This window comes from Pistacia vera, unplaced genomic scaffold (assembly GCF_008641045.1).
Source record: "Pistacia vera cultivar Batoury unplaced genomic scaffold, PisVer_v2 Contig757, whole genome shotgun sequence".
In the NCBI taxonomy this organism is placed as follows: domain Eukaryota; kingdom Viridiplantae; phylum Streptophyta; class Magnoliopsida; order Sapindales; family Anacardiaceae; genus Pistacia; species Pistacia vera.
This window is the reverse complement of record NW_022196620.1, coordinates 206412-230584: the sequence shown is the minus strand read 5'-3', so window position 1 is coordinate 230584 and position 24173 is coordinate 206412. Positions and strand designations below refer to the sequence as shown.

Sequence of the window (24173 nt, the reverse complement as noted above, 5' to 3'; positions counted from 1 at the left end):
AGTTTAGACCTTTCAGGGAGCCACCTTTTTGGCTTGGTCCCAGTTCAAATCTGGGTAAGTTTAACATTTCTCTCAGCACTTGACCTCTCCAACAACAGATTTTCGGGTAAAATCCCATAAAAAATATTTCTCTGCACTAATCTGAAAGAGCTTGCACTCAACAACAACCGTTTTACAGGTCGAATTCCAGGGAAACTTGGCCAGCTTCGACACATCAGCAAGTTCACTGTTTCTCTTGATCACTTACCTGGACCAGTGCCTCACTTTGTCCATATCAGTTTAACAGGAGATGGCTACGCCTTTAACAAGGAACTTTCTGGAGGGGCTCTAATCTAATATCCTGCAAAGAACTTGACGAGCTATGGAAATTCATGGATTCATTCAAAAGGGGTATCACAATTCGTTATGCTTTTTCTGCAGTTTCTGTTATAACTATTTTCATATCGTACCGTGTGCCTCAGATACACTTGAAAAAGGGGAAGAAGATAACAATGGAAGCAATGATCCTGATGTTGATTATGAGAAAGAAAAATACCAGAAATGAAATTAATTAGCTTAGACTTAGCGCCAGCGGCATCCCTTTCGTACAGGTTCATGTCTGTCTATAATAATAAATGTTGTTCCAATTCAATTTGAATTTGAATTTGATTGTGTTTTAGAACTAATTCGTTTTGATAAAAATAGATTACGATTTTTATTTATTAGAAGAGTGGCAACAGCATATACAAGACAACGCTTCAATTACTCCCTAGCAACTAAAACTACTTGTTTCCCAATATTACGTCCACTGTATAGACCAACAAGAGCAGCAGGTGCATTTTCAAGGCCTTCAGTAATGTCTTCAAGATAAACAATTTTTCCTTCTCGGATCAAAGGCAAAACAACTTCCAGGAACTTTGAATATTGAGGAAAGTAATCGAAGACTAAGAATCCTTCCATGCGAATCCGCTTTATAAGAGTGTTCATCAAATTGTGCACACCTTCATGCTGGCTAAGATTGTACTGTGAGATCATTCCACACACCGCAATTCGACCCTTGAGTCTCATGTTTAGAAGCACTGCATCCAGCATTTTTCCTCCTACGTTGTCAAAGTAAATGTCAATGCCCTCAGGAAAGCACCTGCAAAAAATAAAAAAAAATAAAAAAAATGGAAATGTCCAATGAGTTTCCATTCTAAGAATTTTTTCAGTTTGAGGGGGGAATGGCCCCTGCTTCCACTCTTCTTTTCCTGAAACTTCACCTTTTCAAAGCTGCATCCAAGTCATTCTCCTCCTTGTAGTTGAAAGCATCATCAAACCCCAACTTGTTCTTCAAAATTTCAACCTAAAATATTTGTACGAGAAAAGATTAATTATAACCACAAATTGGATAACATGGACTTTACACGTACCTACTTAGGCAAGCGGACTGAAGCATTAAAAACTGAATCTCAGAATTATTTACTGCTGATGTGAGATGCGATAATGAGGTATTCCAAGAGGAATTTGCTCACCTTTTCTTTACTTCCAGCACTCCCAACAACGTAGCAGCCCATTAATTTTGCAAATTGCCCAACAAGCTGACCAACTGCACCTGCTGCCGCTGAAACAAAGACATATTCTCCTTTCTTAGGAGCAGCTACTTCATAGAAACCAGCCCAAGCAGTGATACCAGGCATACCTATAAACAAAACAAAACAAAACACAAACACAAATAGGTGATCTTATCAATTCATATTGCTTCAAACTAGAATTAATACTATCCTCGAGATTATCAACAAATTAATATTCTGAAAGGAGTGTGAACCTGGGAAAATCCATATAAACAGAACAGAAAATAATATAGTAATTGCATGCAAATATTCAGAGAGACCTTGAGATCATCAAGAGAGGAAACAGAACTCACCAAGAATTCCAGTATAGTAGGACAAGGGAACATCAATATGATGGATTTTGAAGAGTTTTTCAGAATTCTCAATAACACTGTACTATTCCCATCCAACAGTCCCCCAAACCAAATCCCCCTTCTTAAAACCCGGATTCCCTGAATCCACAACTTTAGCCACTCCAAACCCTTCCAATGGCTGCATATAATTTCCACCATCAACTTAAATGCATCAGAAAGCTTGCATAAGAAACAAAACAAAACAAAATAAAAACATTTTTCCTAACAGCTTCGACTTTTCGGATTCTGTAATTACTTAATATAATATTTGAGTCAAATATATTTAAACAATGCTTACAGAGCCGGGTTTGAAAGAACTGAAATCAGGATGTTCGAACTTCTTCATGCGGCTCCCTATGTAAGGATCACAAGACAAGTAAAGATTCTTCACAACAACAGCATTTGAACCTGGCTCTACTTTCAAAGATATTGAACTCGTCTTCACCACCATGTCAGATTCTTTTGGAGCTCCATCAATAAAGTGCTTCAATATGACTTGCTTGTTCTTCATCACTTCACCACCACTAGCCATTACTTTTTCTTGGTTCTGCAGCATGAAAATTATGATTTGTATTTATAGTTGCATGATTGATGTATATCTCGTTTAAATTCAAGTGATTTGAGTCAGCAATGACGATTATATTGTGAAACAGTGGAAGACACTTCTAGGTTCTTGTTTACGTTTGCTTGTGGGATCGATGACGATCATCCTTGCTTGTAGACTGGATTTTTCTTCAATATTCATTGCTGTGTTGGCACAATGTAATAGAAATTCTCCAAGAATGGTTTTGGACTTTTCTACAGAGCTCATTTCAAAGCCCAGTTAAAGGCCTATGAAAGGGCAACACTACCGGGCCAGCCCATTTTAACTATATTTAATGCAAGTATGATAGCACTCGGTCATTTTTACTATGTTTTGTCTTAAAGGTGGGAAAGGCCTGGGCCCAAATAATCAGGACCGGTTCTGGGCCCATGAGATTTATCATGGGCCTATAGGACCGGTCTTATGGGTTTGGATACTTTTTTTAGTAAAATCTTTTTGTCAATTTTATATTAAAAATGGAAGTTTTGAACATTTTACCAAGGTTAAAAGGAAATTGAGGAAGGGGGTGGAGGACGGACTGGCCCTGGGCTCGGGCCCTCCTCCCTTGGGCCTGGTCCGGTCCTAGTAACAATCCTTATAGGACTGATTTTTTGGGCTGGGCTTTTTGGGTCCAAGCTTAATTCCCACCTCTATTTTGTCTTATCTATGTTATGAAAAGTTTATTATGTATTATATGTGAGAATGTTATAAAAATTATGTTTATAAGCTTATATTTTGATCGAACTAAAATTACCAAGCCTTGCTTTCAAAAAACAAAACATGAAGATATAATAACCACATAGTATAAGCAAAAGCATTCTTTAGATGTATAAAAGTTAGGACGAAATGCAAAAGTCGTTCAAATAAGTAAAATAGATTAAATTCTATGCAAGCATTAACTAACAACATATAAGAATGAATTTATAATAATCTAAACCCAACCAAATAGATATTGTCGTATCATATACCACCCTGAAATTGGCTATAAGATGTGGTGTTCATAAATAAACATGTTCTCAGTAAATGACACTTTTATAAACCTTAAAAAAAATTCATAAAAGTTAGGATTAAGGTGAACAATATTTATTCAATTAAGTCCAAGCGATATTCTAATTGTTTAACACTAAAATATATTTAAAAATAAATTTTACTGGACAAACTTTCATTTACATACAAGACAAACGAGTTTCTTCACAACAATAGGATTTGAACCTGATTCCACTTTCAATGATATTGAACTTGTTTTCACCACCATGTCTGATTCCCTTGGATTTCCATTGACAAACTGCTTCAATATCACTTGCTTGTTGTTCACCACTTCACCACCACTGGCCATTATTGCTTGTTTTTGCTTTAATTTTTCACAACTCAAAAATATTCTTGATTTTTGTTGCTAGCTCATGACCATCAAGTGTATTTATACAGTTGAACGATTGTTGTTTATTAATCTCAATTAAATGAGTAAGCAGTGACGATTCTTGATTTTTGGTTACTTCCGGAAAATCATAAGCTTACAAATCTTAATCAAACCTCTCTTCATCGGGGTAAATCACAATTTTACGTCAAGATTATAATCCCAGGCCAAAAATTCCAACCAGTAAAGTTTTTAGATATGGATGTTTATTATAGTTAATGTGGTGTAACAACCATTGATACTCACCAATATATTCTCGGATAAATCTATTACCTTGACAACAACTCACGTATTGATATAACAACTTCTAAACATGCTTACGAGAAAAATCATTCTCTCATAGCATGTGTTTATCTCGTATCATTATATTTGATGTAGTTTATCAAACCTATATTTAACAATATTTTTCCTACATGAACAAGTCTGTAGTACAGTATAATCCCAAAAAAATTAAGGATTCTACATTGTGCTATGTTTTTGATAATGCTTCAAATTTATAATAAAAAATAATAAAATTTATATTTATGTGTTTTGATTATGCTATGTTTTGTCTTATCTATATTATGAAAAGTTTATTATGTCTTATATTAAAAAATTATGTTTATTGTTGAACAGTGGAAAAAAATTTGCTAATTGATAATTGTTTTTCCACTAAAAACACCAAATACTATTTCCGTGAATAGTTATAAGAAGTATTTCAAATATTTTCTCATCATCAAAATTTTTGAATAATTAAAATATTTTTAAGTTAAAAATTCTGTTGATTTTTTACACCAACATGTTGAAAGATTATTCATAATGTAAAACCACATTCATTTGCATGTTATATGTAAACCTATGTCCACATGCCTATGGTTGAAATTAAAGTATTACTTATTCAAAAACTTAAAAATAAAAACAAAAAGAATATTACTCCCTGGAAATATTCTTTTTGTTCTACAACATTAAAAGAAGGCTTGAATTATATTACTCCCTGGAAACTAGAACTACTTGTTTCCCAATATTGTGTCCATTAAATAAACCTGCAAGAGCAGCAGAAGCATTTTCAAGACCTCCATCAATGTCTTCAAGATAAACAACCTTCCCTTCTCGGATCAAAGGTAACGCAACCTCCAGAAACTTTCAATATTCCAGAGCAAAGTCTTATCTATGTTTTGAAAAGTTTCTTATGTCTTATATGTGAGAATGTTATAAAAAATTATGTTTATAAACTTATATAATCCCAAAAATTGAGGATCCTATATTGTTGAACAGTGGAATATTGCTATAAGAAGTATTTCAAATGTTTTCTCATCATCAAAATATTTTAAACAATTAAAATATTTTTGACATGATAAAAGATTATTCATAATGTAAAACCACATTCATTTGCATGTTATATGTGAATCCATATCCATGTCCACATGCCTATGGTTGAAAAATTAACCTATTCAAATGGAAGTAATCTAACCTTCCAATGAATTAAATTGCCCGTGGTTAATGAAATTTATTTTGTCAAGCAACAATACACTGTTCAACAAATTGCCATGTGTATATGTTGAAAATGGACAACACGCACTCTTATAAATACGCCATGAACTAAAACATTTCAACTCCATCAGAAAACCTTCAAATCCTCAAATTCTCTATCCTTCTATCTTATAATCATCAAAGAAGAAATGGCAAAACCAATGAATTCTGTCATTTTCTACTTAGTTTAATCCTCTTCATTACTTCATCTTTAGGGAGTCCTGTGAGTTACAATGTGGTCAGCTTAGGAGCTAAACTCGATGCCAAAACTGACTCAACACAAGCCTTTCTTGATGCATGGACTAAAGCCTGTGGCTCCACTGAGGCCGCCACCGTTTATGTGCCACAAGGGAGGTTCTTGCTAGGCAAAGTTGAGTTTAAAGGCCAATGCAAGAACAATGATATTACCTTACGTATTGATGGCACTCTTGTGGCTCCAGCAGATTATAACGTTATTGGAAATGCTGATAACTGGTTAGTCTTTGAGCATGTTAATGGAGTTTCCATTAATGGTGGCACTCTTGATGGCCAAGGTGCTGGCTTGTGGACTTGTATAAAGACAGGCGAAAGGTGCCCCAGTGGCGCCACGGTAAGTTTAAAGATTGATGTTTAAGTACTAGAGTTGCTGCAGAGAATTTTTCGGTAAATTTATTTTCATAACAAGTTTTTATTCTTGTGTTTGATGTGCAGACGCTAGAGTTTACCAACTCCAATAATATTATGAGAAATGGATTAACATCGTTAAATAGCCAGAAGTTTCATATTGTTATCAACGAATGCAACAATGTGAAAGCACAAGGGGTTAAGATTTCAGCCTCAGGCGATAGTCCTAACACCGATGGAATTCATGTGCAATCATCGAGCAGCGTCACAATCTTGAACTCCAGGATTGGCACTGGTGATGATTGTGTGTCGATTGGCCCTGGTACTACCAATTTGTGGATTGAGAATGTTGCATGTGGCCCTGGCCATGGGATCAGGTGAAAGTTATTGTCAAAACAAGACATCCTGAAATGATTATTTCTAACTGCTTTTAGCATTATTGTTTGTATATCTGGTACTAAATTTGTAATGTTATGATCTTATTGTAGCATTGGTAGTCTTGGCAAGGAACAAGAAGAGGCTGGAGTACAAAATGTGACAGCAAAAACTGTTACATTTTCAGGCACTCAAAATGGCGTTAGGATAAAATCTTGGGGGAGACCTAGCAGTGGTTTTGCTAGGAACATTCTTTTTCAACATGCCACCATGAACAATGTCCAGAATCCTATCGTTATCGATCAAAATTACTGCCCTGACAACAAAAGTTGCCCTGGCAGGTATGAACGCTACATTTAATTACGAATATAAACTATATATAATAAAGTTATTCTCTAACGCAGACTTACGTCTTCATTATCTGTTTCTCACTTCACATAACTGTCTGTATTTTAAGCCTAAATTTAAAGTTTCAACCTGAGAATATTTTGTAATGTATAATCTTATAACTCTTTACCCTTCTGTGTACTTGGATTATGTAACAGGCTTCACGGGTGAAAATAAATGATGTGACATACCAAGATATTCATGGAACATCAGCAACCAAAGTTGCGGTGAAGTTTGATTGCAGCCTGGAGAATCCATGTTCTGGGATAAGCTTGGAAGATGTAAAGCTCACTTATAAGAATGAACCAGCTGAAGCTTCATGTAGCCATGCTGATGGATCTTCTTCTGGTTTTATTCAGCCCAATAATTGTTTGGTGTAGTGAAAATGTTATAGAATTTATTGAGAGTTGTGTATTCGTATTGTTTTAAAATATTAATAATAAGTTGGAAATAATCTTTATTTCTCTAAACAATCAAACAAATCATTGTCTGATAATAACGAAACAAAATAATCCATAAGCTTTAATCTCTATGTTGTGAGGAAATCTTTGTACCATTTAGCAAAGTCTGGGGGGATATGGGTTATGCTACCATTTGTATCAGCATATTAATAAAGTCCAAATTTTGCACTATCATCATATAAACTCCAATAGAAATACCCTTTAACATTCGCTCCTGGCCTGCATCAGTAATGGACATCAATAAGCATTTATAAGAACAAATATAAAACTTAGAATTTGATATGTAAGAGCAACATCAAGGGTACGTCTGAATTATCGTAATACCTACTCAAAAAATTAATATATATATATATTGTTAGCATTGTCTAAATAATTTATCAGAACAAATTTTAATTGCATAAATTAAGTACTATAGAACCAATATCTAATAACAAAAGCTCCATGTACTATTCTTAGTAATATAGATTGGAGGGTTTTGATATTTTTACTTGATATAAATTAGAAGTATTTCGAGCCCTTTTGGATAAACAAAAATGAATCCAACCCCTTAGGCCGGAAAATCTGAAGAAGTAGCCCGCACACAAGACAAATTACTAGAATTAAAGAGGGTTATTAATTAGAAATCAATATATATTTCATATCCATATGCATACTTGTGGACCAATAGGAACTCCGTTTCTCTCCGCTGCCACAATCATACAATACAAAGAATGTAAATCATCGAATTTCTTGAAAATTTGAGATAAATATAATTATTTGAATATAAAATAATAAGATTTTTATAATTAAATACTTACCTGTAGTATTACCGAATTGGTCAAGCGCCTCACTGCCAACAATCATATTGACTCGTGGTGGGACAGCTAAATTTATTGGAATGTTCTCAGCGTAGCGACTTGTATAAAAAGTGATTCCGATGAAATCATAAGATTTTTTAACCATCTTTTTCTCTTCATCGATGAAGCTTGGTAGCCTATCCCTTGCAATTTCTTTCATAATTTTTGGATAATCTCCATATACAAGTGGGTCCATATACCATCCCAATTCAGAGTCCATTGCTCTTTGGTACCATATACAAGTGGATGATTTCAAAAACTTTGCTGAAATTTGTTTCAAAGCATTTGGAGCTAGAGTATAGTATTGGATTATAATGGTTGAGCCAATTTTTTTTTTTTTTTTTTTTGGCAAGATTCAGCTTTGATACGGAATTGGGTCAATTTTATAGATGCTCAGATAGAACAAGATGTCAAGAAGGAAATTCATCTATAGAACCTTATAATGTGTCTCACAACCTTCTACTTGCCCATGCACCTGCTGCTAGGCTCTACAAAGACCATTTCCAGACAAAACAAGGGGTACAATTGGGATTATGATTATAGGACCATATTATGTGCCATTTTCAGATTCATTGGAAGATAAACAAGCTGCCAAAAGAGGAATGGACTTTGAATGGGGATGGTATATGGACCCACTTGTATATGGAGATTATCCAAAAATTATGAAAGAAATTGTAAGGGATAGGCTACCAAGCTTCACCGATGAAGAGAAAAAGATGGTATTAAAAAATCTTATGATTTTATCGGAATCAATTTTAACACAAGTCGCTATGCTAAAAACATTCCAATAAATTTAATTGCCCCGACACTAGTCAATATGACTGTTGGCAGTGAGGCCCTTGACCAGTTCGTTAATACTACAAGTAAGTTTAAATTATAAAAATGACTTTACTTTATATTCAAATAATTATATTTATCTAAAAATTTCAAGAAATTGGATGATTTATTTTCTTTATATTGTGTAATTGTGGCATCGGAGAGAAAAATGGAGTTCCTATTGGTCCACAGGTATATATGTGGATATGAAATTATATTATTATTTCTAATTAATAACCATTTTTATTTTTTATTTTTTAGTTTTTAATTTTTAATTTTTTTTTTTTTTTTTTTTTTTTTTTGTACTAATCAGCACTTCTTCACATTTTTAGGGTGAAGGAGCGGGTGGATACATTTTTATTTAGGCTGAATGACTTACAAATACCCAAGGTTTGCCGTAACGACGAATTGGTATCCAAAAAGTTTTGAAATGACAAATAGGTACCTTCTGTCATGTGCTATTAGCCTATTAGTGATTTTTGTTTGGTAATGGTGAAAAGACTATAATGCCCTTGAAAGTTTGATATTTTAGTTTTTTATAAATTTAAAAATTTCAAAAAAAACCCCCTAGGTTTGCTAATTTAACTAAACATCCTAATATATAAAAATTTTATAAAATAACAAAAGCACCCCCACCACCCGCAGTGCCAGATTCCAACCACCACCGCCAGATCTGCATTACTGAGAATCGTAAATGGAGCTCTAGTAATTATATATTGGATTCTAAAGTATTTAATTTTATGTGATTAAATTTATTATGATAAAACATTAAAACAACATTAACAATATGTTTTTGTGTCCTTTTCTATTTAGGTATTCCCAATAATCCGGACCTATCCCTTGATGTTATATTAAAAGATCAATTTCGGATTGATTTTATTCGTGAACATTTGTATTCCGTCCATAGTGCAACCAAGTAAGTAGATTAATATATACAACTAATTCTAAGTTTTATTTATTCACATAAATACTTAATGTTGTCCATTACTAATGCAGGAGAGGAGCAAATGTGAAATGATATTTCTATTGGAGTTTATATGATGATAGTGCAAAATTTGGTCTTGATTATTATGCTGATAACAATGTTAGTGTAACCCGTATCCCCAAAGACTCTGTTAAATAGTATCGAGGTTTCCTCACAACTTAGAGATTGAAGCATCTGAGTTGCCGAAAAAGATTATTTTGCAATTCAAAATAGTTACTGCAATTTAATCTTATTTATTATTGTATTTTTAAATGCTTGGTTAAAGCTTGCCTCGATATTATCATAAAGAGATTTGTTCGATTATTTAAAGAAATAAAAAGTTACATTGTTCCAATTTCAATTGCGTTTTATATAACATATATATAATATATATATATAATATATTATATATAATATATTATGTTGTTGTGCTAAAAATACACAATATATATATATTATATATAATATATATTATATAGATATATATATATATATATATATAATGTTTGTTGTGCTAAAAATACACATTGATGTTAACAACACCAATTAGAGCTTTACAAGCACCTAAAAGACAAAGTTTATTAGCGGTCAAAACCCAAACTGTCTCTAATAAATATTTTATATCAATCCTATCTCATTATAAGATAAGGATTAAGGAGTGATCCCCATGCATGTGTCAAAGCAACTTATAAAATCACTCATTACATTGACTTCAAAGGTATAAATGGGCACTTCTCTTCACAAAAAGGGGGACTGGGCATATGAGAGCTGGGCATAGATTTGAACTTTATTAATTTTTTCTGTAAACAAAGCTTTTCTCCATTTTTTTACATCTTACAGACAATATCAAAGGAATAGTCAGAGAATAATAAAATAACAATGGATGTAGAATTCACTTTAAATATCTGAATCACTTTAAAAACCTCTCTTGTCAATCTTTTATTTATGTTTCTACAAACATATATAATCTCAGCACCCTAAACACTTCTCATGAATCATTCATGTGTAATTTTTAAGAATAACTTAGCACTTTACACATACGAGTCGTTGGTGTCAAAATCAAGCATCAACAATGCTAAATGCTATTTTATAAATGTTTATTGCCATTTCATATTTTACATGCAGATGAAAATCAGCAAAACTAGCGTCAATGGGTGTTTTTGGTAGTTTCTGTAGTTACAAAACAACATGAAAAAAACCCTAGATCAACTGTTGTCAATCATTTGTTCATTAGAGGTATTATTTGACGTGCTTTATTGTTCTTATCTGGGGTTTTTATAATTTACCAACAATGAGATAAGGAAGTTTTAAAGCCCCTCAAGATTTTGCAAATATATTATGTACCTCCCTAAATCATTAGTTGCCCTTGGGAACATTTGGTTCCAACAATGTTTTATTAACAAAAATATAAGAATACCACTCAGATAGATAATTGTAAAGATAAATGGGTATAAATTATTATTGTGTTTGATTCGTGTGGGGTGTGTGTGTGTGTATATAGGGACATTTGGTTCGGACAATGTTTTATTAACAAAAATATAGGAATACCACTGAGATTGATAACCTTAAGGGGGCGTTTGAATCATATAATATTCTATTATAAGGATATATTATAATTAACGGAAAGAAAGATCACCTTGAAGATTACTAGGAATGCTTAAAAAATGTGTTTGGTTGATTCAAATAAATTGGTGAATAATATATTTTGGTTAGGAGGTAAATGGGTAAGTATCTTATATAGATTATTAAATTGCCTATTAATATAATAGTATTTTTTATTATTATTATTTGAATCATTTTTTTAACCCCCTACATTTGAAATTTTGCTAAAACAACCCAGCCATATAGAACTTTAATTTGTAGCAAAATCACCTTCACCTACCCAAAGCCATTGCCGGCAGCCAGCCACCACCGCTGGCCGCCGTCGACAGTCAATGAAATGGAACACGACTGGTCGTGTATGGCTGGCCGTGCACTGGCAAAGTCAGAAATAGCCATGGATCCCAAATCCATGGCTAGAAAATAGCCAGATTTATGGCCATTTCACAGCCAAAGATGTGGCCGTAAAATGGGCACAAATTTGGTCGTGAAAAGGCTAGATCTGTGGCCGTTTCACGGCCACATCTTTACAGTCAAACAACCATAGATCTGGCCATTTTCGGTACGGGAGCACAACCGACCAGATCCCGCTAGCTGTGCACCAATACGGCAATTGATGTCAGCAGTGGTCTTGGGTGGTTAGGGGTATTTTGTTAACTTTTAAACTTTTTTATAGTTGGGGTATTTTAGCTAATTTCTCAAATATAAGGGGGCTAGATAAATTGTTATTTGGTAGACATTTGAGATAAATTGTGTCTAAAATGGTTTTTAATTAAGGGCAAAATAGGTAGAAAATTCATATTACCTCAATAATGTTTAATAACACCCTCTAATAAGGTAATAAGATTACCTCCCACATTACCAACAGTAAACACTATTTGCAATAAAAGATTACCACAATATTTTATTACTTGTGAACCAAACACAAAAATCTTGTAAAATAAAAGAAGATTACCTTAGTTATCTTTTATACCCCTAATCCAAATGGCCCCTAAAGATTAATATGTATAAATTATTACTGTGTTTGATTCATGTGGGGTGTTTGGTTGGCAACAATTACAAAATATTTAGATATTATATATATATATATAATATCTAGATATTATATATATATATAGTATCGACACATTTTGTTCCAAATAATTAATTAACGAGGTTAAAGAAGTCATTCAACAAGTTGAAATGTTTAATTATTATTGATATCAAAAAGGGGGATTGAATTTTTATTAAGAGTAAAATTGGAACAAAAATAGGATTACTACAATAATATTAAAATACCATCCTCGATGTCTATAATGACAAAATATACCGAATTGAAAGATAGACTATTAGGGTGCGTTTGATTCAGGGAATATTATATCACTGGAAAGATAGATTACTAAGGAATCTTTAGAGAAATGTGTTTAATTGGTTAGAATAAATTGGTGGGTATGTTATAATAATATATTTGATTTGGAGGATAAATAAGTGGGTATGTTATGTAGATTACTAAATTGCCTTCCTTTTTAAATAATAATAATAATATTATTATTATTATTATTATAATATTGTTTTTTAAATTATTTTTTTAACCCCCTATATTTGAAATTTTGCTAAAATATCCCAACTATATAAAACTTTAATTTGTAGCAAAATCACCCCCATCCACCCAAAGCCACTCTCGACAACCCCTGTAATGACACACAATCGGCTAGATCTGGTTGGTTGTACGTCGGTAAGGCCTATTCCGACCATGGATCATGGATAAAAAATGGCTAGATCTAGTCGTGAATATGACCGTCTCACGGCCAAAGATGTGATCGTGAAAAGGCTAGATCTTTGACAGTTTCACAGCCAAAGATCTGGCCTTTTCACAGCAAGATCTATGGCATTTCATGGCCACATCTTTGGCCATAAAATAGCTAGATCTGGACGTTTCTAGCCATGGATCACAAATCGATGGTCAGAAACATCCTTACTGGCACACAACTAGGAAGATCTTGCCGATCTTGCACCGATATGACGACTTTCGTCGGCAGCTAATGGTGGCGGCTAGCGGCTTGTGGTGGTCTTGGATGATTGGGGGTATTTTGTCAAATTTTAAACTTTTTTGTGCTTGGGATGTTTTGGCTAAATTCTCAAATGTAAGGGGTTTGAGTAATTGTTATTTGGTAGATATATGAGGGCAAATGTGTCCGAAATGATAAAAGATTAAAGGCAAAATAGGGTCAAAATTAAGATAACCCTAGTAATTTTATATTAACACCCCTTGAGAAGGTAATCTAGTTATTCCCAATATTACTAACTATAAATACTATTTGCAATAAAAGATTACGTAGTATTTTATTATTTGATAACTAAATAAGAGAATTTTAAAAATTAAGCAAAGATTATGGCTCTGTTTGGTTCACAATTTTGTGTTTTTGGGAAAAGTTTTTTGAAAAAAGTTAAAAAAAAGTTGAATTGGGCGGGTATTACTATGTAAGATTTATAAATTAATAAAATACCCCCTATATTTATTTTTTTACAAAATACCCCCTATAATAAAACATTAAAAGTTAACAAAAATACCCCCAACCCACCCTCAAATACGGACAGCCGGCCACCACCGCCGGAGGGTGGCCGGAGTCGCCGTATCGGCCCATGATCGGCTGGATCTTGCCGGTCATGCGCCGATATGGCCTTTTCCGGCCAGATCGGCTAGATCTGGCCCTTGACGGCCAGATTTGGCCGTATTTGCTTGTCAACGACGGCTAACAAACGGTCATCGTTGATGGTCAACGACGACCGTCTGTTGGCCGTCGTTACCGACTGGTTACGGCCAAAGATCTAGCCTTTTTCGGTGAGCATTACCGGCCAGATTTAGCCGATAGTGCGCCATTCTACCAGATTCCGATAGTGGTGGCTGAAATCGGATAAATGTGGATTGTTAGGGTGTTTTTATAATTTTTTTAAAAATATTTAGGGGTATTTAATTAAATTAATAAATTTAAAAGGTTTAAAAAAATTAAATAATATTAAAAGTTTTTAAGTATTTAACTGTTTAACTTTTTTAAAAATACTAAAAATAGTATTCCCAAAATACAATCAAGCAAAGCCTATATCATTACTTTTATATCACTTGGAACCAAATGTAACCTCGTAACTGTACGCAGCAGCCTAAAATGGACAAAAAAATTCCCTATTTTAAGAAACCATGGCCCATGGGCCATCGAAGACTTGTTTTTATCTCCCTGGGGTGGGTATAAAAACCCTCTTGTCTATGACAAACGGTTGACTTGGTCGGCTGTATATTTAATTTTACAAAATGGATATATTAATAATTAATTAGATAATCAATTATATATTTTTGATTTTATATTATATATATGGTAATGGTCCACAGGAAAATGCAAAATGCAGTTAAGCTTCCAGAAACTTGTCTATATATTGTCTTGCTTGTAAGGGTAAAAATGTGAAGCTCGAAGACTTGATCTGAAGATCCGAGACTCGATCTGAAAAGAATCTTTCAACTTGACAACGTCTTCGATTATTTGAAGAGTCTTTGAAGCTCGATCTGAAGAATCTCTCTACCTGAAGAATCTCTCAAGAAGGGATGCCGCTGTTTTGATTATTGAAGTCTTTTAAGTGAATGAACTTCATGGCGGCTTCTGATTGTCCTTCTTCTTCTCGTGCATCAGGGAAGTATGATGTTTACCTAAGTTTTACGGGCGTCGATACCCATAAAAAATTTATCAGTCATCTTTATGAAGCTTTGTGTCGCAGTCACATTGAAACTTTCTGTGATTACCAAATTGAGAGAGGAGATGAATATTCGCAACCTCTTTTCAATGAAATTAAAGAATCGAAAATTTCTTTTGTTGTATTCTCAGAAGGCTATGCATCTTCCGCATGGTGTCTTGAGGAACTTGTAGAGATTATTGAATGCAAGAACATGTACGGTCAGATTGTGGTACCAGTTTACTGTTATGTAGATCCATCAGATGTGAGGAACCTATCTGGGAAATTTGGGGATGCATTTGATGAGCATAAGAAGAAGAGTTGGCGGAATGCTTTGCGGGAAGTGGGGAATCTAGCTGGCTTTGTTGTAAAGGATAGGTAAAAGCTAACTTACAATTGATTCTTTTAAATTATTATTATTATTATTTTTTTTTTTTGCTATTTACTCTTTCATATACTTTTCGTTTCTATAGTTCGTATTCCCGATTTTGTGAAATTAAAGTTCTTATATACCACATTGTTAATAAGTATAATCTTAATTGAAATCACCTATTCGAATTAAAACTACGTTTGTTTCTTTTTGATTTATTTTATATTTTGATATTGTTTGTTTTCAACATTTTTAGGGATGAATCTAAAGCTATAGCGGAAATTGTTGAATTATCTTTGAAGAAATTGAATGATATGTGCTCAAGTGATGACAAGGACCTGATTGGAGTGAAACCAAGCATAAAAAGAATTAATTCTCTGCTACGTATTGGGTCGAAAGATATTTGCATTGTAGGAATTTGGGGAAGAAGTGGTATAGGCAAGACAACTCTTGCCAAAGCTGTATTTGATGAAGTTTTGGATCAATTTGATGATTCTTACTTTGCTCTTAATGTTAGGGAAGAATCAGAGAGTCCTAACGGGTTAACTCCCTTGCGACAAGAACTTTTCTCTGAAATATTAAAGGAGAAACATTCCAACATAGGATTCACATTTATAAAACAAAAGCTTTCCCATAGAAAGGTTCTCATTGTTTTCGATGATGTGACATCTTTTGAACAAATAAAAATTTTAGTTGGAGATCTTAATTGCTTGGGTCTAGGTAGTCGAATTATTATAACAACAAGGGATAAACAATTGCTTACAAATTATGGAGTGGAAAATATATACGAGCTTAAGGCATTATCTCATCGTGAAGCTCTTTGCCTTTTTAGTTGGTATGCCTTTCAACAAAGTCATCCAACTTTTGTTTATGATGACCTGTCGAATATGGTTGTAAAATATGCTAAAGGCATACCATTAGGTCTTAAAGTGTTGGGTTCCTTTCTACGTGGCAAGAGAAATACAGTATGGTTAAGTGCAATAAATACACTAGAGAGAACTTCTTGTTATGATGTCTATGAGGTGTTAAAAATAAGTTATGATGGACTAGATAATGATGAGAAGAATATATTCTTGGATATTGCATGTTTCCTTAAATGGGAGAATAGAGATTTTGTAATAAAGTTCTTGAATGCAAGTGGCTTCTTTGCAGAAATTGGAATTAGTGTTCTCATTGATAAGTGTCTTCTAATGGTATCAAACAACAAGGTAACAATGCATGATTTGCTTCAAGAAATGGGTCAAGAAATTATCCGGAGAGAATCCTCAATAGATCCTGGCAAACGCAGTCGTTTGTGGCAGCATGTGGATATATTTAATGTATTGAAAAAAAATACGGTAAGAGTTGAAGGCATGAACTTCACATTCTTGTTTTGTTTATGTCAGGTCTAGTAATACATCAGTTTGCAATAAAGGGTTTGGGTAGGTTTAGTTACATGCCTTATATTTAATTATAATGAAAGAAAAGTTGAAAAGAATAGATTATTTGACACCTTTACCACTTAATTGTTTAAATTTATGTTGCTAACTTATCGTCTTTTCTTGAATATTAGGGGAGTAAAGCAATTGAAGGCATATGCTTGGACATGTCTAAAGTAAGAGATATACATTTAAATCGTCATGCTTTCTCCAGGATGCGTAAACTGAGATTCCTGAAATTATATAACTCACACTCTGAAGAGGACAATATCAGTAAGGTGCATGTTTCCCAAGGCCTTGAATCTGTTTTCTCTAACTTAAGGTACCTTTGTTGGCATGGATGCCCATTGAAGTCATTGGAGTCAAATTTTCGTCCAGAGAATCTTGTTGCACTTGACATGTCTTATAGCAATGTTGAACAACTTTGGACTGTTGTGCAGGTATATGTTGATATTTTACATGGTATTCTTCTGTTTTAATTATAAAGATCAAAGTGCTAATGATATTTTACATGGTATTCTTCTGTTTTAATTATGAAAATCAAATTGCTAATTAATTTATTTCCATTACTCTCCTTTTTTTTTTTACAGCATTTTGATAACTTAAGGGATATGAACCTCAGCCACTCCAAGCATCTAATCCAAATTCCAAATCTCTCATTCGCACCAAAGTTGCAGAACTTGATTCTAGAAGGGTGCACAAGTTTGTTTGAAATTTCCTCATCTATTGGGCATCTCAATAAGCTTGCTATCTTGAATCTTAGGCATTGCAAAAGTCTTAAGAGTCTTCCAAGCAGTATTTCTAAGCTGAAGTCTCTTGAACATCTTAATGTATCAGGATGTGCAGAACTTGATAGATTGCCCGACTATGTAGGAGATTTAGAAGCATTGAAAGTGCTTGAAGCAAAGACACTTGCTATAAAAGAAATACCGTCATCCATTGTAAATTTGCGTTATTTGACGGAACTAGATCTTGCTAATTGTTGTCTCATGGAGTTACCCAATACTTTCAGCCAGTTATCCTCACTTAGTATTTTACTTCTAGGTGGGAATAATTTCAAGAGCATTCCAACAAGCATCAATCACCTTTCTAAGTTATCTTATCTTGAGTTAGGCTATTGCGAGCTGCTTAAATCCTTACCAGAGCTTCCTTGTAGTTTAGAATCTCTTGATGCACCAGGTTGCTCGGCATTGGAATCGGGTTTATCAGTTCTCCCAGCTACTAATCGAAGATCAGTGAGAGTTAACTTTAGCAATTGTTTCAAACTAGATCAAAGTGCTGTAAAAAATATTGTTGAAGATGCTATACAGAAAGGACCGCATATGACAATGGTAAGCCTGAAAGAGTATTATGTCTCTTTACTCTTGCTCATTTAACATGATTTAATTTCTTTGAAAAGAAGTTTGATGTTAAAGTGAATGATTTTTCTTTTTGTACAGGAACTTTACTCAAGACCTAGTGTTTGTATCTGTTTCCCTGGAACTGAAATCCCACAGTGGTTTAACTATATAAGTTTGGGGTCGTCTATAAATATCCAGCTGCCATCAGGTTGGTTCAATCCTGACTTTGTTAGTTTCATCATATGCGTTGTTGTAGAGTTTCGAAACTATTACGACGAAGGCCATGGTTTGGTTGTTCACTATGATTGCAAGCTCAGAAGTAAAAATGACATGACGGTCCTTTACCGTGGCACCTTGAAGGGTTGGTACTATGATATTGAATCCCTTTACATTGACTCAGATCACATATTTTTGGGATATGATTCCAATATGCTTTCTTCAAATATTAATAAATGGGATTACCTTTCCTATAATGAGGTGTATATGCAATTTTATGTTGAGGATTTAAATAATAAACGCATAGATTGTTGCAAGGTGATAAAGTGCGGGGTCTCTTTGGTGTATTCTCCAGAGACTAGGAAGCCTTTGAAAGTTGCAATCTGGGAGAAATTGCCATGTGAGAAATCAGATGATGAGGAAGAGAAACTACCACGCAAGAAGCAAAATGTTGCTTCTTTATAGATCTCAGTTACTTGCTTTACTTCCTTTTGGAGCATCACAACTTTGTATGTCTGGTTACACCGCAACATATAAAGTGGTAAGTTACTCGTTTCATATATGTTCCATTTTGTTATTTGAGTTCTATGATTTTTGTTTCATGTATTGAGTATTAAGCAATGGATTTTGCATAATGATGAATTAATGTGCCTTTGCTGTTTCTCTGAAAAGTTCATGAATTAAGTCAATTGATATTTTGTGTATGAAGTTAAGGTAAAAGTAATGTCTAGATAGCATTACTATGTTGATATTTTCTTTTTGGTAAATATTGGTATGGATAATGTTATAGTTAATTTATAAAGCCTTTTGTCAAGATGATAATAGTGTCCCTTCACAAAAATTGAAACTCTTACCGAACCACAACTCAAAGTTCATTTTCATGTAATTAATCAAGCGATTATAAGAATAACATCTTCAATATGCTTGTCCTACGTGTGACCGACCAATTAGAGTATACAACGTCATGACGTGTGGCATACACACTCCTCTTGATTGGTCAGTTGCATAAAAGATGGGCATACGTTACGTAAAAAAGTACTTGTTATCGGAGTAGTGTAGATAAGTTTACAAGTTATCTGTGATTTCAACACAAGTAATATTAAAAAAAAAAAAAAAATGATGTCAAAATTTAGAAATTCTGGAGAGAAACTATATCTTAATTAAATAGTTAGTTAATGGTTCTCAAATCAACAAGGGTGTAGCCTTCCCGCTATTATTTAGGTTGGATCTCTGCCTAGTAGAACAGATAGAGTTAAGCTTTGCATGTATAATGAACATTTCGCCTAGTATGATGTCACAAGTTTGCTTTGCCTGAGAGATTTGGGAGCTTGTGGGATATGATAAAAAGCCCCCTTCTCGATGTGTGCATGTGTGTTGACTTTCTGGATAGGTATGATCGTTATTGTCACAAACCCCACCTAAGTTATGAATAATGAGGTTACATATATTTATAGAAAAACATTTGTATATTGTCATAAGGTTTTTCATTTTTTCATTTTAAGATTATAATATAATTCCAGAAGCCCTCATCCAATAGTTTAAACTACCTATAAAAATTTTGGTGTAAATTTGGATGTTCCCAACCTCACAACCAGTTGAATTGGTGGCTTTTAATTAAATAAAATTCTAAGCACTTAGCTAATGTTGTATAGGGATGTGAAAAAAACCTGGCTCGTATTTGGCTCAGCCCGGGTATGTATAATCTCCTGCCCCGGGATCGGGTTTAGCCAGTAAGCCTGGGCCAGGTACATTATATAAGATTTGTAAAACTTATATAGCCCTGTGTAAAATTACATAAAACCCCCTAAAAAGTTTTTAAAACCCCCCAAAAATTATATTCAGCTGCCTTCTTTATTGTAAAAGTTTTAATAACTCCCTAAAAGTTACATCCAGACCCCAACTATGAAGTAAAATTTCAAAAAAAAACCCTGTTCATTGTAACCAAACCCGGGCCTGAAGGCCAGGTGTGTCCGGCCCAGGCCTGGGGTATTTACATCCCTAACGTGGTATTTATTTTTGAAAATTGAATGCGTCTGAATTTGAATAAAAATTGAATGCATCTTGATTGTATAAGTTTTACACTATGCTTATTTTTCCTTTTGTAATGTCTGAATGTAATTCTTAAGTTGTTTATTTTAATAGATAGTAGGTCTTGTTCGGTTTTGTTTTCATTTTCCTTCTTTTGGCCAGATTTAGTCCTTGGAGTTTATGACATGTATGTTTGGTTATTGTCTTCATTTTTTTTTTCTGTGTAAAATGGAAAAATAATCAATTTTCTTTTACATTTTGCAAAAGAAAGGTGAGAACAACTTTCTTTTGTTTTCAACATTTTCCTTTTATATCCTCTAATAGAGAACAATGGAGATTATTTCTTATTTCTCTTTCAACTTGAAATCATGAACATGTTCACCTAAAATCGTATATCCTGATTTCTCAAATTTGAAAAATACCATTATAATCTTTCCATATTTTAGAGCATCTCAGGCTTAGCAAGAAAACATCCGATTCAACTGTTCCTCAAGTCAAAATTTTAAAAGTCTTTCTCGTATTTTTCTTGTACTTCTTTTTTTAAAAAAAAAAAAACTTTTTGTTCCTTGATTCAATTTCATTTATTTCATTTCTTCTCAAATTTGAAATCAACAACATATATCTTCTTTTTCATCCGTTCTGCTCTTGTTTATAGGTGAATGTTAAGTTTATGCAATAGAATGAAACAATTTGCAATAATTAGAATGGCTAAGTTTTGGCCTGCGAGAATGCATTCTTGAAGTCATTTGTGAGCCGTGGGGATGGCTTGTGTTCAGTCCTTTTACTTGTTTGAACTTGTGAATTTGTGATTTAATATTTAGATTTTAGCTAGCAAAACTGGGTATATGTATATTTGGTGTTTGCTTGGTGTGTTCTATTTTTTTTATTTAAAGGGGGGTTGTGAGAATTTGATGCCAATTACTTTTATAGAAAGAGAAGTATCAGAATGAAAATAGTTTTAAACTTTTTCCAAACTTGGTCAATCTAGTATCAAAGGGGTTGCGTTTTCCCGGTGTATATTTCTAGCTTCCAGTTGTTGTTTTTCTACCCAAATGAAGAACATAATTGTGCACGTAGCAACCAGTGCATGGGGCAATGTATGATATGAGGGAAGGCATGATAATGACAGATCTTTAAATCTGTTTGTATGTGAAAGTTTGAATCATGGATGATTTAGATTATAGGATACCCCATAGAAGTTTTGTAATTTATTTATAATGAACTTTTGTCACCTATAAAAAAAAAAAAAAAAAAAAAAAAAAAAAAAAATTGAAATGAAGGGACCAAGTTTTTATTGTTTGATAATCATGTGGCAGTCGACAATTTATTGTCCGAGTGTTTTTGTGTGTCCTGGAGTGCATCATTTATAATTGGTGTCCAGCATGAGTTCTTTAAGAAATGGTTGTATTTTATTTATTTTTTCAATGTTCAGTTCTTCATTAGCACTGTTTTGATGTTTTATTTTATTTTTTTCTGAATTAAGGCACGCAGAGTGAAATTCAATCGAAACCTCTTTTTAGAATTTGTTCTCATTCATCTGGTGTGGCATCTCTTCATAATTTTATTTTCTTTTTACTCATTCAGATTTTGTGTCAATGTTAACCTTTTGTATTTTCTATTTCTACTTAGTTGTGTTTCTTAAAATTGTGTATGTGTGATTCTTTTCATAGATGTTGAGCTCGTCCGACTGTTGAATCAGTACTGCTTGGAAAAATGATTGACTGATTGTTGCCATGTGAAGAAGCTTTTCTTTTTTTGTTCAGTGTAATTGTTTGGGGGTTCATATCTTAAACTAATTACTCTTTGAAATGCATCATATAACTTGTTGCTAGTCGAAACCTGCAAATATCTAATGTTAATGTGTCTCAGTTCATGTTTGAACATAAGTCTAACTTTAGCCAATTTCAGGAGATGAGGATGATGAGATTAGTTATCCGTTGCCTACGTAAAAGGCATTCGATTCTTTATGTTAACGATTATTTTGCTCGGTTTTTGAATTTGATGGGTCCTGTTTTGAGATGATGATGTAATAATAATAATTATTATTATTGTTAATATTGTTATTGGAGTCAAATTTGTAACCCCCAAGATAAGTAGTTTTTGTATTGCCTCTCTAATTAAAGAAGGTACAAAGAATGGAGAACTGATTATATTGACAATGAGGAATTAACAATATTGAACTAGAAATTAACATAGATATTGAACTAGAAATTAACATAGAATGGAAGGAAATTGGTCTCTTCGTCCTGTCATTTTCCCTTGGCTTATTCTCCTTTATATAGGCACGCTTGGTAGACCCAGCCAAGTGTTGCCAATACCCATGAGTAAACGGGTACCCGGTCCAAACGAGCGGGTATGGGTAACATCATTAATTACCCGTCTGAAAATCACTCCGTACTCAGCTCGCCTGTGAAAAAAATGGATGGGTCGGGTAATAACTGCAGCTACTTGCACTTAATTTAAAAAAAAAAAAAAAAAAAGAGCTGAAAAATATAAATGTAAAAATTAAAAACCTAACTCACTCAACTCTCACTCTCACCTCTGTCGTATTGCAGCAGCCTCACATAGCATTTCTCCACCAATATTTCTTGGCCTTCTTGTGGATTGCGGAGGGTATTCTTGACCTTGGACTCTTCTTTTGAAATGGGTTTCTGAAGCTTGAAGCGCAACAAGTCTATGGATCTTGATGATGTTTGATTTTAATTCAAAAAATTGGCAGCAAAACATCAGCAGCAAACCAGTGAAAGAACAGTAACGAAACAGCAGAAGAACAACAGTGAAACAGCAAGAAAATTGCAAGAGAACTGCAGGAAAAACAGCAGAGATACAGCAGTGATACAACAAAAGAACAGCAGTGAAAAAGCAGGAAAAACAGCAGCAAGAACAGCAGAGAGACAGCAGCAATACAGCAGTGAAACAGCAACGAACACAACAACAAAATAGCAGCAAGACAGCAGCGTCAAGGCGTGCAAAAGCACTGTCCTTAAGATCAGAATTCCGTCCCTACTGGAAGAATCTTCGTGGTGCAACAAGGCTCAACAGCGGATTGACCTCCGGGATACAATGACGAATATTCTGTTAGAGTGCACACTCTAAAAGAGATTTAGAACAATATAAGAAAAATAACAGTGGTGAAGGAGAGCTGGAAAGTTAAAAACCACAGAGAAACAAAGAATTTTCAAGTGAAAAGTTGTGTCTTTCAAATGAGAAAACCACCCCCTTTTTATACTTGAAATTCTGCCCGTTTCCCTTGCTGTAACCGAAGTCAATCAATGGCTTTTAAAACCATAACTGCCCATTTTGAATTGCAATAACTTGGAACAATTCAATTGCCTTTACTACGTAACAGTCCAACAAAAAAGCAATCTTCAATATCAATTGCACATAACAGTCCAAAAGCATTTAAAGTTTCAATTGTTTTTAACACATAACAGTCCAAATCACATAACAGTCCGAAGCAATTAAAATTTGGTATTTTGAAATACCGTAACAGCAGCTTTTATCACAGATGACTCTTTCTTCTGCTTCCTCGCTTCTTCTAACACCTTGTTTTCAACAAACGAGTTAATAACAATACACTACAAAGCTTGTGCAACAAATAAGAAAAAGACAGACCAAGAAAACAAGTAAA

At 33.7% G+C, this 24173-nt stretch overlaps 2 protein-coding genes and 1 pseudogene across 8 annotated transcripts; 2 read left to right on the top strand and 1 right to left on the bottom strand.

Annotated features, from left to right (window-relative positions):
• Nucleotides 1–513: 513 nt before the first annotated feature.
• On the bottom strand, nt 514–2533 carry LOC116115912 (annotated as a pseudogene).
• Nucleotides 2534–4334: 1801 nt separating this feature from the next.
• On the top strand, nt 4335–7175 carry LOC116115948 (polygalacturonase-like). Its single transcript, XM_031402077.1, has 5 exons — nt 4335–4342; nt 5617–6019; nt 6121–6410; nt 6522–6749; nt 6953–7175. The coding sequence occupies exons 1-5, from the start codon at nt 4335–4337 to the stop codon at nt 7173–7175; spliced, it is 1152 nt and encodes a 383-aa protein (XP_031257937.1).
• A 7685-nt stretch (nt 7176–14860) lies between these two features.
• LOC116115913 (disease resistance-like protein DSC1) lies at nt 14861–23918 on the top strand. 7 transcript variants are annotated; one of them, XM_031402046.1, is made up of 7 exons: nt 14861–15548; nt 15797–16877; nt 17093–17398; nt 17549–18289; nt 18398–18506; nt 18870–19055; nt 23098–23918. In XM_031402046.1, the coding sequence occupies exons 1-6, from the start codon at nt 15082–15084 to the stop codon at nt 18977–18979; spliced, it is 2814 nt and encodes a 937-aa protein (XP_031257906.1). In that variant the 5' UTR covers nt 14861–15081; the 3' UTR covers nt 18980–19055; nt 23098–23918. The 7 variants fall into 7 exon arrangements, with proteins under 7 accessions (XP_031257906.1, XP_031257904.1, XP_031257903.1 ...); XM_031402044.1 differs by having other exon boundaries at nt 18398–18659; XM_031402043.1 differs by having other exon boundaries at nt 18398–19055; nt 23101–23917.
• The last annotated feature ends 255 nt before the right edge of the window (nt 23919–24173 follow it).